Source organism: Antennarius striatus, chromosome 16 (assembly GCF_040054535.1).
Source record: "Antennarius striatus isolate MH-2024 chromosome 16, ASM4005453v1, whole genome shotgun sequence".
NCBI classification, from domain to species: domain Eukaryota; kingdom Metazoa; phylum Chordata; class Actinopteri; order Lophiiformes; family Antennariidae; genus Antennarius; species Antennarius striatus.
Window position 1 is genome coordinate 5054815 of NC_090791.1, and position 17639 is coordinate 5072453.

A 17639-nucleotide genomic window follows, 5' to 3' on the forward strand; every position below is an offset into this window, starting at 1 on the left:
TTTCTTTAAAGCTTAAAAACATTTCAAGCTGTTTCCGATTGGGCTGCAAGCAGTGGTTGATTTATAGTTCAAAGGGAAATTAATTGCCGACTACAGTGATAACAGCAGGTTTCCCTGCAGCGGGTGAAAACGTGGTCAATATTGCACTAAACTTTGAAAAGCTCATCTACACCTGGGTTTATGGGTTATGATTTTTTTATTGAACACAAAACGAACAACTACACACATAGTTGTCCATCAGTTTCTATCATCAAATAATAAACAACATGTCCAGGCTTCTATCGATATGCAAAGCAAACTTCTCCTTAGCAATGCAACAATGCTGTGCAGTGACCTTTCCATTGCTCTAATTTCAATGTCATATCTATCACAAACATTTGGAATGCAGCGAATGTCGCGACAACCTGTAACACTTCTCTGTTTTAATGTTGTCTTCCTCCTTTTCTTTTGTCACATTTTTACAGCTAGATTCAAGACACATGTGTTTGATGTGTTCATAAATAAAACCAAGATTTACATGGTGAAAATCAAGCTGGGCAGTAACAAAAGTTCTTTGTATGACCAGTACAGTGTTCCCAAAAAGCTATAAACATTCTACTTCACACCAATGGACATAACTGGAGTTTTCATTTTGAATGTTTTGTCACAAAACAAGTACTCAGAGCTGAAAATATCAGCACTAATGCTTAGACTAAAGACATTTACAGTGCAATGCTTCAACCCAGAACACACAACTTCAATTTTGCTGCTCTTTTAAGCACACTTCATCATCTCATGTCTTTATAAATGCACAGCAAAAAGAACTAAAGGATTGCAATTAAGGCTGTTGTCGGCTTCTCTGCTTTCATGCCAGGCCATCATTAAGGAGTCAAGCCGTTTAACCGAGTCTGAGATGAAAGGCCAATGGAACGCCATGAAAACATAAACACGTTTGATTATGTTATTAGCTCAAACCATTTGGGAACACAAGAGAGAACAGGAATATATGTTTCACAGTCTGTCTCATCATATCAACAGACATGCCTCAAATATAGAAACCTGTTAAAAGTGTGCATTGTAAAGGCTTACAATATTCATGACAGCAAGATAAAACATGAAAAAGGCCGAAAGCATTTCAGCTATGTCAAGGCAAAATTGATTTTGAACATCAACAATTTAAGCATCCAGATAATCAAATGCTGGCTTTTTCTTTGTAGCATCAAATGTTTCCTCTAACTCTTGATGTGCTTCAGTCATGGTTGTTATTACCACTGGCAGGAAGGTTAAATCTTTGATTCAGTTTGCCTGTTTGTCTGTCTTTTAGCAGGATTACACTACAATAATATGACAGATTTTCATGAAACTTAGTTGAAGGTTCGGTGGATTGCAGGGAAGAAATTATTTTATTTCGGAATGGACCTATGACCTCTACATGACAACATACTGTACTTACTGAACACGATGTTTCCATAACAACATCAATCTTGGAGCTGTCCATATGCAAATCTGAAAAGCACAACCTCAACTGAAAACATAGTAGGTGGTGTAACTTTTCAAAGTCAACACCACAGAACATGATCACAGTGGTGGTACAGCAAATCTGCACTGGAGGACCATTAAAAATCTCAACAGAGTCAACAGTACAAATAAATCTGGAAAGTCTGACATTGTGTGTTTGTGTCTGTCCTAGCCATAGTAGGCTGTAGGTTTTCTGCGTGTGTGAAAAAGGCTGGTGGGACCCAGCTGGAAAAGCATCCACTCTGGATTCCATTTTTAATGTCTGCAGTTATAGCCCCTGAAAATATCATGAGCAGATAGTTACACAAGGTTTCCTTTTTGGGACTGAAGGAGTCCTCATGGAAAGGTATCCTAACTTTCACCAATTTCTTTCCACATTTCTGACCATTATACATGAACTACCTGATGAATGTTGATTAAATTGGTTGAAAGGTTGGGCATGTAGCAAGAAACGAACCCCTTCAATTTTGGAGATATTGCAAAACCATTTGGCCATTTTTTTTTTTTCAATTAAACCTGAGTTGCTTCACAGATTACCAATTAAACTGAGCGGAAGACTGACTTTTGTCAAGCTTTTTTTGAGAAAACCATTCATGGTGACACTTTTCTTTGCTGGTTTCATCCATATCAACATGATTTACCTTGAGTTTGATTGTCGTCCTCACGCATCCTCCAACATTGCATCCTTTTATTGGAGATTCCATTGCACAGTTATTCGACACATTGGCCTGGAGTAATGGAAACATCTCTGTCTTCACCTTGACACGGGAAGGTCTGGCCAGAAGAGAACGTTGCCATGGCAATTTGTCTTTTTCATCCATTTGTTCCTGAAAAAGAATTTTTAAAAAATGTGTCTACTTTATAAATATCAGGAGAAAGCAGAGAGCTTGAAAGAAATACTTGAAATTAATCTTAAAGTCTTGTGCGACGTAAGAAAATGACCATAATTAAAGACTCAAAGAAAGATATTTTTCAAAATATAATTTAAACCATATATTGGTGTCTCAAAAAACTCCTATATGCCTCTAGAATTGTTTAAACTAAACAATATTACGATATATTTAACATTTGCTGTCATTGGCCATGCCCTCTTTATAATGACCTGTTTAATGCACACTGACAGATGTCAGTTGATGTGAGTCACTTGTCAGTGGTTATAAAGATGTGGTTCAATCACTGGATATCAGTTTTGGTCACGTACAGCACAGTCTGATAAGAGCCATAAATTAAAGTGAAAGAAACAACTGGGTAAGAGGAAAAATATCTCATCCCTTCCTCAGCAAGTACAAATAAGAAACCCTAAAGCCCAGAGGAGCTGCTCTGCAGGCGGTGGAGTTATTTGAAAATTTTCTCTCTTAAGCTCTGAGGCTATCATATGAAGGATAGCTTGCTATGCATGAAACCAGCTAAGCTTACGATAGAGGTTTGTGTCAGTGTTATTGGAAACATAGCTGAGAAAGGGTTTTAATTAAAGCTGCTGACATTTTTTCTTCTTCTCATTTTGTAGTTTGTCGCAAAAAACTAACATAAAATTACAATCATGGCTCCCAAAGGCAAAATCAGTTTCTTCATAGGAATTATTCTGGTGCACTAAAATTTTGGCAAAATCTTCAGCATCCTGCTGCAGTTAACTGTTAAAAGACGACAACTTCATGTCTCCTAATTCAGTCTTTTCAGTCGTCCTTTGTTCCACCTGTCAGTGTGGATTTAGCCTCCCTGGTAGGCCTTGGCTGAAATAGGCTTATCTCTGGTGAAGACTCTTTGATGAACAAAAGCCCATTAATACGTTTAAGTGAATGCTCCCTTTCTGAGTGGCCACGATAAAGATTTCTGTTTTTCAAATTTTCTGCCTTCAAAGAATTCGCTAAAAAGTTGAGGCGAACAAAAGAAAAAGAAAAAAACAAAACAAGAAACAAAGACATCTTTTAATGCTCAAGAAAGTAGAACATGTAGACAGAGATTATAAACCAGAGTGAGACCAACTATGGATATGAATAGTCTCTCTTTAAGATGAGAGGGTTTTAATTGCACTTTGTCCACCTTATTATGGAATTTTTGACAAAGATCCAAAGATAATATCAAAAGAGTGTTCCGAAAATGTATTCTGGAGTCCTGCTGATGTTCTTTGTCCTGTTTGAATGTATCATGACTAACAAGACTTGGAGTGGATTAGGAGGCACAGAGGACTGAGAAATGTGTGGGCTTTGGTTTAATTTGCTGGATGTTGTAGCTCACATCCCACAAGAAAGAGAAATCTGATTTTAAAAAAGGTCCATATTTCCTACGGTGATCAAATACCGAAGACATCCATGCGGAACAATGTACCAAATGGCGAATGTGCATCGTCAGACATCTGGTGGCTTGAAAAATTCAAATGAATTTAAGCGTTCAGTCTTTTGGGGTCTTCAGCAGTCCGGTCATGGGATGCACATTCACCGGTCAGATCAAATGATGTGCTTTGGTTTTGATGAGTGGGAGGACACAACAAAACCAGTATGGCACTGGCATGAAAAACGATAGCAGACACAATAGAATGATAAACAATACAATGGAAAGTTGACCGTACTTTTCATTGTCAGAGATTCAAAAGCAGACATCATACCTGCAGGTTTCCCTCACTGTTTGGTTCCTGGTTTTCCTGGGTTGAATCGCAGACTACTCCCACCGCTTTTCTATGGATCGAGTATAGTCCTTCGCAGTCTGCAGTGAAGACTGCCGCCATCTTTAATCACAACAGAGTCCATCTGTCGATGGTTCTTCCCTTTCTACCCTCTCTTTCTCTGTTCCAGTCTCTCTGTTCCAGCCCTCTCTGTTTGTTGTGGGGGGTTCTTATTTTCCATCCAACATCAAACCTCCATATCGACAGGCTCATGGGCCGCCCAGTAGGGGGGCAGTTTGAACATGCTGCATTGGCTGTTGTCCTTTTCCAAGCCGCAGACGAACTGACCACATTTATTTCTCTCAGAACGATATGGGCAGCCTGCAAAAAAACATTGCAGCTCTCGGGCCTTTGATTTCAATAATCCCGGCCTCAAAGCTCCTCCGTGATTGTCCCTGAATGCATCTTTCCTCAGATGTTCGAACTGATGGGATTTGAAGTGCTCTTTAGTTGACGCTACATCTGCATAACTACTCCCAAAACCGTAAACCATAGCTGCTGATAATTTCAACCCCAAAACTGTTGACATTTTTCTGCATATCCAGCTGTTTCATCCTAAATAACGTATAAACGAACATCTCTTTAGCTAAACTCAACTGGGACTCTTGAGCTCACCAACTGAAACTGCATTTGACTTAAGCAGCCTCGGACTACGTTTCTAAGTATAGCAGATCGCTTTTATCCAGCTAACGCATTTCATTGAGGATGACACTTCCTTTTTGTTCCTCCTGGTCCTTTTCTCCATTGAAACCTTGAACGCAAAGGCGTTTCTCGTTTACTGCCATTGTTTTCCTCCCCCAAACTCTTTCAGTGAACAATAAGAGGAGTTGAATTTCAAAATGGTAGGTCCTCTCACCTTCCTCTCCTGCTGTGCTGCTGGTCGACTCTTGTCTCTATGGTCCTCCATAACATGTCTGCTGCTCGCCAGTCTGAAATACTTTCGTGCACTCATAAACCTGATTCTGGTTTTTACTAGTGTGTTACTGAAAGATGAACATCTTTACTTTATATCGCAGCTTCATCCCTGCGACCCTATTGGAGGAAACAAGGACCAGATGACTGTCTGCACAGTCATATTGTAGCTATGGTAACAGACCCAACAGGCATGAATCGTGTGCCTAATTGTTTTGTAGGTGGCAAAAAAAAACAGATATAAAAATTAAGCAGTCCTAATTGTTTCTGAGACATTACATATTTAAGTACCAGAGGCTTTCCGGTGGGCTGCATCGCAAAATATTTAAATTGTGCATCACTTTCACTTTATTTTGAAGAAAAGCCCAGTGACTGAGGGTATAAATGCAAAGAAAGGAGTAAAAAAGATGGATGAAAAGAAATTTTAAAGAAAAGGGGAGATGTGATATTGCTTTTGTTGCATAGCTTTATCGGCTCCTTACCTTTCAAATGGATTTCACACTCGTGTGTCTGGTTGTGGTGGGGGTCAGATCCAGCATACCCTTCTCACAATGACCAGTGTTCTCCTCACAGTGAACCAGCAAAGACCTTCGGTGTTGGCTGCCACCTGCATTCGTCTGGATTGTGATGCATTTAAACACACTTTATTTCAGATTTCATTGTTGTCATTTGTTTTTGCAAACACAGAGTTGAATCAACATCAAAAGTGGTTGCTAACATAAGATCTCCTGAGAAAAAAAGAAATGTGAAAAATGACAAGGTCTTTGAAACTTCAGTGATCTCAATTAGAAGGGGATGGTATTTTGTAAGTATCATAGAAGGAAAAAAATGCTAATTATGTAAGCCATGTAACATATTATGAGAGCAAAACATTGCACAGAACAGAATCCCAGTCTAATGAAATTGATAACATTCCCAGTTAGCTCATCCTTTCTTTGCCTCACGTCAACCAGCTTACTCTGAAATTCCTGACCAACCAAATGCTATGATTAGCATTTAGCAAATACATCACTAATAGAATTTGCAATTACTATTATTGCTATTATTACTTATTATTATAGTACTTACGTACTATTATATACCGTTTCATATTATTTCAATGCAGAAGTTAGTTCATTCTACATGCAAACTTCCACCAATTGTCGCCATGTAAGAAGCTAAACAAAAAGATAGCCAGTACAAAAGGGAGAAATAAACTACTTTAGCTGCATCTATAGCTGTTACAACTTGTTGGATGAAGTGATGTGATCACCTACATTTCCTTGTATGTCAACAATGTCAATGAAATTTTGTGTAGTATTTAATCTTAGGCCAATAAACGGTTGATCAAATGTCATGAATCCAGGTACAAATGTGTTTTCTTAAACATTATGAGATATTGTCTTTTTGTTGCTTTTTTAAAATAGCATGAAAAATAATAATGATTATACTGTATTCAACTGTTACGCCAAATGGGCTCTAATATCCTGGTAACAATCTAAATATACAAAATATATATTCAAATGTTTATTGGATCTCAGAATGGTACACTTCGCTGCTAACAGAGCTGAGATAAATGGGATGTATTTCTAGTGAGGTAAGAAATTATATAAAACTATATATAGGAAATGCATCCAAATGCTGTATACAACAGGTGAGTTTTACGTTTGCAGAGATTGTGTTAGTGTGTGTGTGTGTGTGTGTGTGTGTGTGTGTGTGTGTGTGTGTGTGTGTGTGTGTGTGTGTGTGTGTGTGTGTGTGTGTGTGTGTGTGTGTGTGTGTGTGTGTGTGTGAGTGTGTGTGTGTGTGTGTGTGCGTGCGTATACAGTGTGACAGCGTAACAGTGACAGTTGGTGACAGTGTGACAACGTGAGACTTTTCGAGTGAGCTTATTTAAATATATAGGTAGGGATAGCTTTACTGGTTGTTACTGTAACATGATTAGCTTAGACAAAGTAGGAGTTGAAACATTTAAATCGATGAACTTGATTTTGTTAGTTAGCCATCAGCTTTCAAAAAAAATGTACTCCAGTTTTATATTATTCTTGTTTGCATAACAAAGGCGGCCTCTAAAGAAAAAAAAGAGTCTGTTGAACAAAAAAAAGAGAATATTCTCACAGATTCAATCCACAGGAGTCTTTTTGCACGAGCACAGAAAAATAAGCTTTTTTCTCAGAGCAACACACCAATAAATAATTAAATAGATTGCTACAGTAATGCTTCTTATTCTCAGAGGGAGTGAGCATCTTGGAGTTCCCCACATGAACAAAAATGCCCCAGATCCATGTGATCTCTGACTGGAACATATTGTATTTTCTTAGGTTATGATGTTCCAGAGGTTCATTGTAAAAAAACGAAAAGAAACAGAATAAAAAGTAAAAAGTAAAAGGAGTCAACCTGTAAAGACAAATCCGTTAAGTGTGGCTTTGTATAATTACTTTTGTGAACAATTTCAAATCCTTTAAATTCACATCTTATCCTGTTTTTCATGAGTAATGAAGTAATTTACATTTATGATAGGTTTATTGTTTAATTCAGCTTCACTCAAACAGCCAGAGTTATCACTTATATTGTAGATGTACCTGTAGATTGTATTCACTAATGACACTTTAGATGGTGATGGATACAAAACATAATTGCTATCAAAAATCATCTTTTTTTTTATCGGTTTAAAACAAGTGGAACAGTAATCCACAATAATGGCTTGTTCCGCTTTGTGTCTGTGTGTTGACGACATACACTAAACAGGTCAAGGTGAAAACTCCACATCTGTGATTTTCACCGCTAACTCATTCCCAATGGAAATGAGTCTTATTCATTTTTCAAACAGCCTCTAGGATATCTGATCCAAAGAATGGGGGGAAACGAGCCCCCCTCTAGGCTAGGATTCATCTTTGATGTTTCGCAAAGAAAGACAGGGGATGGCTGCGGTCGGGCTTCATGCATATTGTATTGCTGAGAAACAAATTACAAGCAGCCTGGTTCTCATAGTTATTAACGATGCAAGCTCAACCTCAGTCTGCACAGATTTACATTCATTTTACAATCCCCAGAGAATCAGCAAGATTACCCCCTGATCACCTGAAAGTTACCCCTGACAAAAATTAGCATTTCTGTGTGTTGTTCTGAGTTTTTGTAAAATCATAAAACTGATGATTTGATCACTTCATTAACTTAATGAATAGAACCACCTGATGATCCAGTGAAGATAACTTCCATCATTTGCTTCAGCACAATGTCTCCGTCCCATCCTATAATTATATCCCGCGAAGGGGATGAATTGTAATTGTCAGTGTTTGTGTGTCCGTTAGTCCACCAAATATCTTCACAATCGTTGCAGATAGAAAGATGAAACAAAAAGCACGTTACTTGGACGCCAAAGGGGATGAAAATGAGATGATGAGCTTGACCTGGAGAAAACTGGGTCAAGGTCAAATTTCAACTTTTGTACACACAGGAACCGGACAAGATAGAAAGATGAGGGAGAAGGCCAGTTTGAGTAAGACCACAGATCAAAGGTAGTGCTTTGATCTATCTACGCTTTGATTTACCCTGACCTACTTTCATAGGTAGGTTCAGGGGTGTCGTGGGATGTTGCAGTCTCTGACTGCCTTGGTTATAGTTTAGTTTTGTGTCTGCCAACAGTTGCTGACTGTAGGTAGTGTCACATTTATATTTTTAATTGTAGTAGTTTCCGTTCTTGTTATTAATTTTTCTGTGTAGGTAGGAGAGCATATCTTGAGCTCACAGAACTCTTCCTCTCTGGGACACATGCTCACACATGGTGGATAACAGCGCCCCACTGTGGCTGCGCTGCAATAATGCATTTCTAAATGTGTAGTTTGTCAGCAGATCACGTGGTTCATGTGTACGTCAAAGGATGGAAGTCAAATATTTTTACTGGCCAATATAACGGTAAAAACATTTAAACAATTCTACAAATATAACCATGTGTGTCACATACATTATTTCCAACATTCTTGAAGAACCTCAGGCACTGATTCGGCGCAGGCGCGGTGGCCAAGTGGTAAGGCGTCGGTCTCGTAAACCGAAGATCGCGGGTTCGAACCCCGTCCGTGCCTTTTGAACGTCGCTCATCGACAAATGCGGGCACACACACACGCACGCATGCGCAACATAGAGCGTGCGTGGCTGAGTGTGGGGGGGGGGGCGCAATATGTGTTCTTCTTTCCAAGTGGGGCTTATCAGAAAACATTTGAAAAGCACTGATTTAAGGGGAATTATTCCACGTGAATTTAGAACAATAACTTTATATGTCAATTATCTGATAATCAAAAAACAGCATCATCGTGGTAAAAAAAAAAGACAAAATGACCCAGATTCATTCTGGAGTGAAAGACATTCTGACCAACATCTATTTGCAAACTCATGATACAAAGTCAGGAGCTTGTTTCCACGGTACCAATAATAACGATAAAATGCTGACCTCATAAAAGTTATAAATAGTTTAGGCTACAGAAGATGCAACCATCAACGTATAGGAACACCTATATGTAGTAAGTGTGACACAATCTCACATCAGTGGAAACGAGTGTGTCAATGATCTTTTCTGGAAAGTAATTATCAGCAACCTTCTACATATTTTAGTGTTTCACGGCTTGCTATTTAAAGTCCATATAGAAACTGAGTAAATGTTTTTCTTCTTTATATGCTTTAACGAATAAACCTTTTTTCCTGGTTCCGGGAGCTCACAGCTGGAGGCTTTGTGGAACAAGATTGGAAAAAAAAACAATTGGAAAACATACCATGAGTCAAAATTGGTCAAAAAACAGAAGCAGACGTCAACGCAAAGTTTCAAATGTGCTGCAGAAGGTTGAACATAAACGCTAAGCAAAAGGTAAAGTTTCAACACCTGAATCCTCACGCTGGAAGAATTTGACACTGTTTTAACAGCCTTTTCCCCCTCATTTCCCACATGGACTCTGAGCCTCTGTTCTGGGCTTGAACAGCTCATAGGTTCCTATAAATCCAACCCACTGGTGAAATCCTTACGAATTTCTGATGCTTCATCAATAGATACATTACACATACTAGATTGATCCCTTTTTCAAAAGACCCACTTGAACAAAGCCTAAATGAAATAAAATATGGCAACAGGACAAAAAGACTTTTAACAGTCTTCAATTACATCCAAACGTTCTATTTTAATTCAAATGACAATCACGTGACAGCACAGCAGAATCAACAGTTTTCTGTATTTAGTAAAAAGAAACTCTACACTTTCTGGTGTTGTTGTCAAGATTGTTTTACATAAATGTTGGTTCAGACATTTTGTGTTGTTTTTAAAGGTCTCTATCCTTTAATATTAAATTTGTATGATATTGTTACTTGTAAAATAAACCATGTATACGTTTAAACATAATTCACAATGTCTCAGCCTCAAGCCTTTGGCATCTACCCGGCCGCTTCATATGTTCATTTTTTTATTTTTGTCCTCCTTTTATTTCTCCTGTGAAAACAGGTATTTGTAGTTCGTTTTTTTTTTTTTACAACAGGTTCGTCTACTCACGTTTTCCTTGCGCTGAACTGAACTTTTACGCAGTCGAGCCCCTGCATCCACCTGCGCGCACAATGCGCCCAAACAGGACCACATATGGGATCTTGATAAGAATTCATACTTCTGTTGTTCACATGTTGTTGTTGTTGTTATTGTTTATGTTTCAAGCTGTCTAAGCCAAGACTTCATTGTGTACCATCTGGCTCTGGGCCGGTGAGCCAAACAGTTGATTAAAGGACGCAATTAGCGTGGAGGAGGTTCTGTCAGCTCACCCGGCAGGGATTAAAGAATGCGCTCATTCACTGGGACAAACATGCTGTCATGCATATGGAGGATAGGGCTGGGATTGGTTCTGTTCCCCCCCTTCCCTCCCTGCCATCCCCAGTCGTTTGTGCGTCAGCTGCACCCGATCATCGACGATGTCGAGAGCTGAAATCCTCAGGAAGCGTCATCAGAGGAGAGGACTGGGCTGCCAGAGAAACCAAAGGGGGGGAAACCTCATGAACTTTCACAGGTAGCAGAGAGGGAAAAAAAAAGAGATGAGGATGAGAGAGAGTCTGAAGGACTCCTGGGTGAGAATGAAATGGGAATCATGTGCGTGATGCTGAGAAACAAACAACCATTCACCGAATTCCCCCCTTAAAAGAGAATGTGTGACACTTGAAGTCTCTCGGCAGCTCAGGCGAATCAAACAGATCTCCACGGTTGTTTTCTCCCCGAAAATGAAAAAGAAAAACTGGGATCAAAATGTTTTTGCTTGAAAAAATAAAAACCTCCTGTGTTTCATGAGGAATTCTGAAAAGATAAATGCCAAGCATCTGCGAGGCTTTTTTAATTGTTCTGTTCGCATAACTCAAAATTAATATGTACTTCAGAAAAAAGGTTCTTTTAATCAACCACTTTATGTTTGTTTGCGTTTAATTACGCAAACAGAAAAAAGGGGTGGGGTCACGCTCCCTCTTGAATGAAGCATATGAAGGTTGGATGTAGTCCCGCAAGTATTTTGTAGGCCATGACCCACATACTTAACACCGGTCCTGAATGCACCGCGGCATCATTCGCCCATTTCGACCCGACGCTCGTGAACGTCACACAAACACGCTCGTAAACAGAGGTCAGGGGTGTAAACATCTGAAACCTCTGTGACTGTGATTACACCCACAGGGCCTGTGAAGTTTACTGAGGGGGAATTAAGGAGGGCTTTCACCAACTTTATATGAAGGAGGCGCCCAAAGCCAGATGGTGAACCAAAATAGATTCACTAGCTGTGGTCTCTTATCTGGTTTAGGGTCGCTGGGGAGCTACGGCCCTCTCCCGGCTGACAGTGGGCGAGAAGAGGCGGTGTGGACCCCGGACGGTTCATCACAGGGTGAAGCTGCATGTAAAATATTCAAACAGACAATAATGAACACAAATTTTAAGTTCACTAATCTCAAAAGTATAATTTATGTTTTAAAAAAAATCTAAATATGAATAATATTATTTTATTTCATTCCCTTCCTGTGGTTCAGTAGGTCTGGCGCCATCTACAGGTGAATAAATACACTGCACTTCTGGGTACTTCCTGTTGGTTTGATGGTTGAATTTCTTCTGATACTGTTCACATAAGTGTTTCTACCATGTTAAATAATATGAAGAAAAACTAGGCCATGCTAATTTTAGAGAGATTTCTTAGTCTCATACAGGAAACGTCCTTCAAGCTAAGAAGCTAAATATGTTAAGATTTCATCGTATAATGAAAGAACAAAAGTTCTTAAATAATGTCTAGTAGTCTATAAAAAATAATAATATGTGGATTTTGGGGGAAAGAAAGACACTTCTATAGATTTATGAAAATCTCTATTTGGCTATGACTTCACTTAAGTCCCCCCAAAAAGAATTTTCTTAAATGTAGTCAGTCCCAATGCACAGGAGTCGATTTCACAGGTATAAGGTGTGCAATGGCCTGAACAGCCACGAATAAATGTGCTGTTGTGAAGACCGGCGATCTCATCTTTCCCTCGCAAGTAACATTTGACCTTGAGTCTGCATCTCACTTGAGTTTCAAAGGAGTTTCAACATCTAGTCCATGCATATCCGGACGTCTTACAAGAGTTTTGTGTTAAATGTAAACAAGAAGTCTGAAATTATACCACAGACACACAATATTCTTCTTTCATGGTTTAATTAAAAAGAACCATACAATGATATAAATTGAAAACGGTAAATAACAGGTTTTATTTACAGGAAGGACACGGGGCAAACATTTTGTCAGTAAATGCTACACATCGGTTCTTTGTGACCGCAGAGGAAATCTGGAAAAGCGGCAAATCTCCGATTAAAAGGTGCTTGTCTCAGACATTTTGCAGCATCTCTGTCGCATTTGCACAGCAGCTTTTCACACATGTCCTCTAAATCGTCTGCAAAGAAGAACACATAAAAGAGTCTTCCGTCAGTAACAGGTTGAGCAGTATTTTGTATACGTATTTAACTTTTGATGGTAAATGGGGATTTGAAATATCATTAACTATGTTTAAACTCCATCTTTCTTCTCCAATCCTGTTTACTTATATACTGTGGGTATTTGTGGATCAAACACACTGCCTCTTTTTTAAAAAAAATTTTGCTGCCTCTAATAAATGGAGCATTATCTACCATATTAGCAGAAATATTAGCATTAGCATCAAAAAGACTGTACCGCATTCAAAGTCCATGTCCTTGCATTTCCACTCATAACGGTCTGTTTTGGTGTGGCATCCCAGGATCTCAGCATCGCCATAACAACAGTCATGTTTGTGGCAACACCTATTCAAGAAAGAAAAACTACGTAAAAATTTAGATTGAAGGCTGGACCCTGGATGGAGAAAGCCGTAGGTGGATGGTCACGGTTTCTACTGTCTGAGTTAAACCACAGCAATTTTAAAGGCAGGGCCGGAAGTCCAAATGGGTTTCCGGAACGGATAGTTATCTGGATAGAAGGGGCTCAGAATTTTACAGTGAAGAAGGAAAAGATGAAGGCGGCAATTTGGAGGAGTTTTTAGACCTTTTTTTAAAGTGCCCACTGGCAAATTTGGACACAATCCCATCCTTCCAACCAGTCGCCCACCAGTTGTGGTTTGGTGGACTCATTTAGCGACGGAAACTGTGTGTACTCCAGTGGGATGACTGGAGAGAGCCAAAGGCATCAAGGAGGAGGAAATTATGGGTACACACCATCCGTGTGATGGAGGGCAAAGAATCGCCACTTCACGCGAAATTATATCTTTGGCCACACGTAATGTTTAGTTGGTTTAAACGTCCAAAGTGTGGACACGCCCTACCCCCAGGCAAACAAGAAAAAAAAACATGATTTTGACTTTTATTCCATGATCTGAGAACGGCCATAGCTGCTGCCTCACCAGTCCGTCTTGTCTCTTGGCCAGCCTTGACCTCCCAGTCCGCAGTAGCATCCGTACCCGATGTAAGCCAAGGCCAATCGCCCAGTGCTGCACTTGATGGCTCACGCCAACTCCAGGATCCCTCTTTTGGTCCTGGGTGTTGCCGCAGAAGCCATGGCCACTGGGAAAGGAAGGAAAGCGGAAGAAGAAAGTCATGGCATCATATTGATGTCATTGTTTATGTGATGTTTTTGTTGTGAAGCTGCAAAATTTAGGTTGACAGTTTCTTTTTTTTAATCCAGTTTGTGGAAATGAAGTCTCATAAATGAAGGTTGTGTTGTTCAGGTTCAATTGAGACAATCTTTTGGAGGTTGTTTGTGGTGTCCCCACAGTGTTAGGGTAATTAACACACTGCAACACTGTAACCTCAACTGGCGTTAGATTCCACTAGTGAGAAACTGAATGTAAACATAATTTATACAGACTAGAAGAAATACACATAATACAGCAATACAGTACACACAGGTCTAAGACAAACTCAACGGGACTTTGAATGAATCATCTCTTTGTAAACATGGATAGTTTCCCTTGAAGGCATTTCTGTACATAGAGTACTTCATAACTTTTCAACTCTTCTGTAAGTCCCTACCCACCCCCCATGCTCCAAAATAAATGATCAGCTTACCACATAACAGGAGAAGGACTCGGTAAAACAGAGTCATGGCATCAGGCAGACAGCTGAACTCCACAAGAGACACTTTCACTGTGAGTGTAGCATGGATAGGAGGGCGTTTTGTAGATCCTGTTTGAATGATCTAATAAGCATCACTATTGGCCAGAGGCTAAAAACACCTGTACGCCCCCTAGAGGAGACAAACCGAACTGATTGTTGGTTTAATGGCTGCAGGAACATTTTGCACAGATCAGTGTTTACAGTTTTCTTTGACAATGTGTGTCCTGTTAAAATGACAACCGGTATGTTCATGCACATTATCTTCTAATGATTATTTTACTGTAGAAACAGCAAGATTTGTAAAAAAAAAAAAAAAAGATAAGGCACCACGTCTTTTCAGGTGGCTACTGCTGGAGTGTGCAATAAAAATTGATTACGACCTCCACATGTCATCTTGTGTGACGGCAGCCTTTTGAACCGGGTTGTTACAGGTGATCAACCAGGGTGTGGACATTCTGTCCATGTTCATCTGCCTGTACGAGGCTGGCATGAATGCACTGTTGTGTAACATCTCTGGTAAACTGCCCCACCTCTGGCATGCCAATTGTGTGAATGCGGTCAGGTTGCCCCAGCTGTGGCAAATCTTCAGATGACATTTTTCTCCCTAATTTTCATGTCTTCTCATGTAGTTGGGCTAGTCTTCATTTGGGATTAGCTGGAGTCACAATGACTCTAAAAATTGTGTCTTAAACATAGGGTTACTCACACAACTCAAATAATTTTCAAATATACCTCATGCAGAAGAAAATATAAAAACGAAACCGAACAAAGCTATCAGGTTTTATATTTTAATTAGAGTAAGCAACTTAATTTCTCATTCCACTTTCTGAAGGTCGTCTTGTGGTCATTACATTCAGCTTCTCATATATCTCTTATCATTTGCTATGTTGCAATGTTTCTCTCTGAATTTGGTATCAGGAGACTCATTCCGATGGTGAAAATCAGAGATGTCACAGTTCTTGAAGATGGAAGAGGCCGTTGTCCTCACGTATGTTCCAGATCTCCAAGCCGCACCTGCCTGCCTTTTTCCACAGCTTGAACATGAACATAGAAGCTGACCATTTTCTTTGTCTTTTCATAGATCGGTCGGTCATATGACAGGAAAGCATACAGTTAATTAAAATAATCTTTGCTTTTGACACGGACCACAGTTAGAATGTGTGGCTATTGTTCTGCAGATTTAAATGTTTCAGTACTTGGGAGTTCTTGACTGCGCGTTGACCCTCTGAAGAGCGGTACAGTATTAGTGTAGAATGTTTAGAGCCTGTTGCCTTATCTCTGTTACATGATGATAGGATGAAGACGGCAAAGGCTTGTTCTATCGCATCAATATGTTGTCAGAATCACTAGGAGTAACTTTTTGTTAGAACAACGTGAAAGATGACAGGCTGGAAGAAGATCTAAAAAACAAAATCTGTAATTTCATGTTTTTATTATTGTAAGAACAGCTCAGTCTTGATCTTCATTGCCTTCATAAATTTAATGAACCTAATCAGATTGTTAGTCCTTAAACACTTTATTTTTTCACATTTTGTTGTCTTTACGTCAGGATTGTATTTCCAGTTCCAGGGTCAGCCTGCGTCTTGTGTGTTCCATCACACTGTGTACTAACTTTATGTCTACTTACTTCACTGCTGAAAGCAGAAGTCAGCTCACAATTTACAATATAACACCCTTCAAATGGTTTGTTTATTATCTTATTCATGTTAACATTATCTTATTGCTGACTTAAAAACAGCAGAATGTAAAACCATTAGTTCTTGCAACTTTCTCGTGTTTGGAAATCCCGGTTATAGTTTTTATACATAAAAGTTATTTATCTGAGCAGAAGATAAGAAGCTCACTTTTGTCATGTTGTCTTTGTGTATTAAAAAAAATTGAGGTATTCATCTGTCTGAACCTAATACTGTATAATTACAGTATTTGGCACAACCGTTGGGGGTTCAATACGAACTTTAGGCGTTAACAATGCTGGCCTCAAATCTAAAGAAATCAAGTGTAGTATGTTGCCTTGAAATTTTAAATTATCCCATTTTCTTCATTTTTGTGGCTAATCTCCATAAAAAGGCATTTAAACATAGCAGCACCGAGCAGTTATCTGAAGCCTCTGCTCAACAGGTGAAGAATAACACATCTGCTCTGAGAATGACATGAACTGGATCACATCATTGTATTTCATTATTTTATTGTGTTCTCTGAGAGTTTTACTTAAGATCTGCTGTATTGGACTTCATTGTCATTCAGATGACGTTAAAGGCAGAGCAGCTAAATCAGAAAAGACTCACGCATTGGGTTTGATAACACGGAGCACGTTGTCAGAGGTTTTTTTGTTGTTGTCATGCTTCTGCACGTTGAGATAAGCACCTCCCTCTGGCAGTTATTATATCTGACAGGTTGACTGCCCTCCACGAGAGGAAACAATACCCCAACCCTCGTATATCTGATTATTTTCAGCTCAGTTGCCCCATTATCACAAAATTTACAGTCAACATTTAAACTGATCGGATCATCACCTGACTGAGATTAATGGTCTCGATGTGAAGCCTAAGCAAGCAACAGATGAGCAATGATCTGAAAAGAAAGTTGTGTTGAATACTTATTTTCCTGATGTCTAGTGATGTGATAATTCATCAGAATCAAAATTAGCCATTGGAGAGCCACTCTTTGTGATCTTTCCGATCTTGCAGTTTGACATTGACCTATGAAATATGGCCTATAAAATAAAGTTTATCACTTATTTCAAGAGACGTCTAATTCTAGGAATAGAGACAATGATGATAATGTTCTCACTAACAATCCTACAGAAGCAGATCAGTGCCCACAAGGTTTTACGTTCACTGACACCATCCGGAATGCCTCCTGATAATCTAAAACCTGGCACCATAATGATAATATTGAAGAACATAGCATTACAAAATGGACTGTGCATGCTCTGCACCAACATTGTACTGAAGTGTCGTGAATATCAGGACCTCGACTGGGAAG

The 17639-nt window shown here is 39.3% G+C and overlaps 1 protein-coding gene and 1 non-coding gene across 2 annotated transcripts; one reads left to right on the forward strand and one right to left on the reverse strand.

Moving 5' to 3' along the window:
- The first annotated feature begins 9057 nt into the window (after positions 1-9057).
- Positions 9058-9129, forward strand: trnat-cgu (transfer RNA threonine (anticodon CGU)). The gene has a single exon. It is a non-coding gene; the product is annotated as a tRNA-Thr (tRNA).
- Positions 9130-12728: 3599 nt separating this feature from the next.
- pla2g10 (phospholipase A2 group X) lies at positions 12729-16271 on the reverse strand. The gene is given in 4 exon segments (XM_068336915.1): positions 12729-12964; positions 13243-13349; positions 13943-14102; positions 14607-16271. Coding segments are annotated over 4 exon segments (453 nt in total). The 5' UTR covers positions 14644-16271; the 3' UTR covers positions 12729-12815.
- Between the last annotated feature and the right edge of the window lie 1368 nt (positions 16272-17639).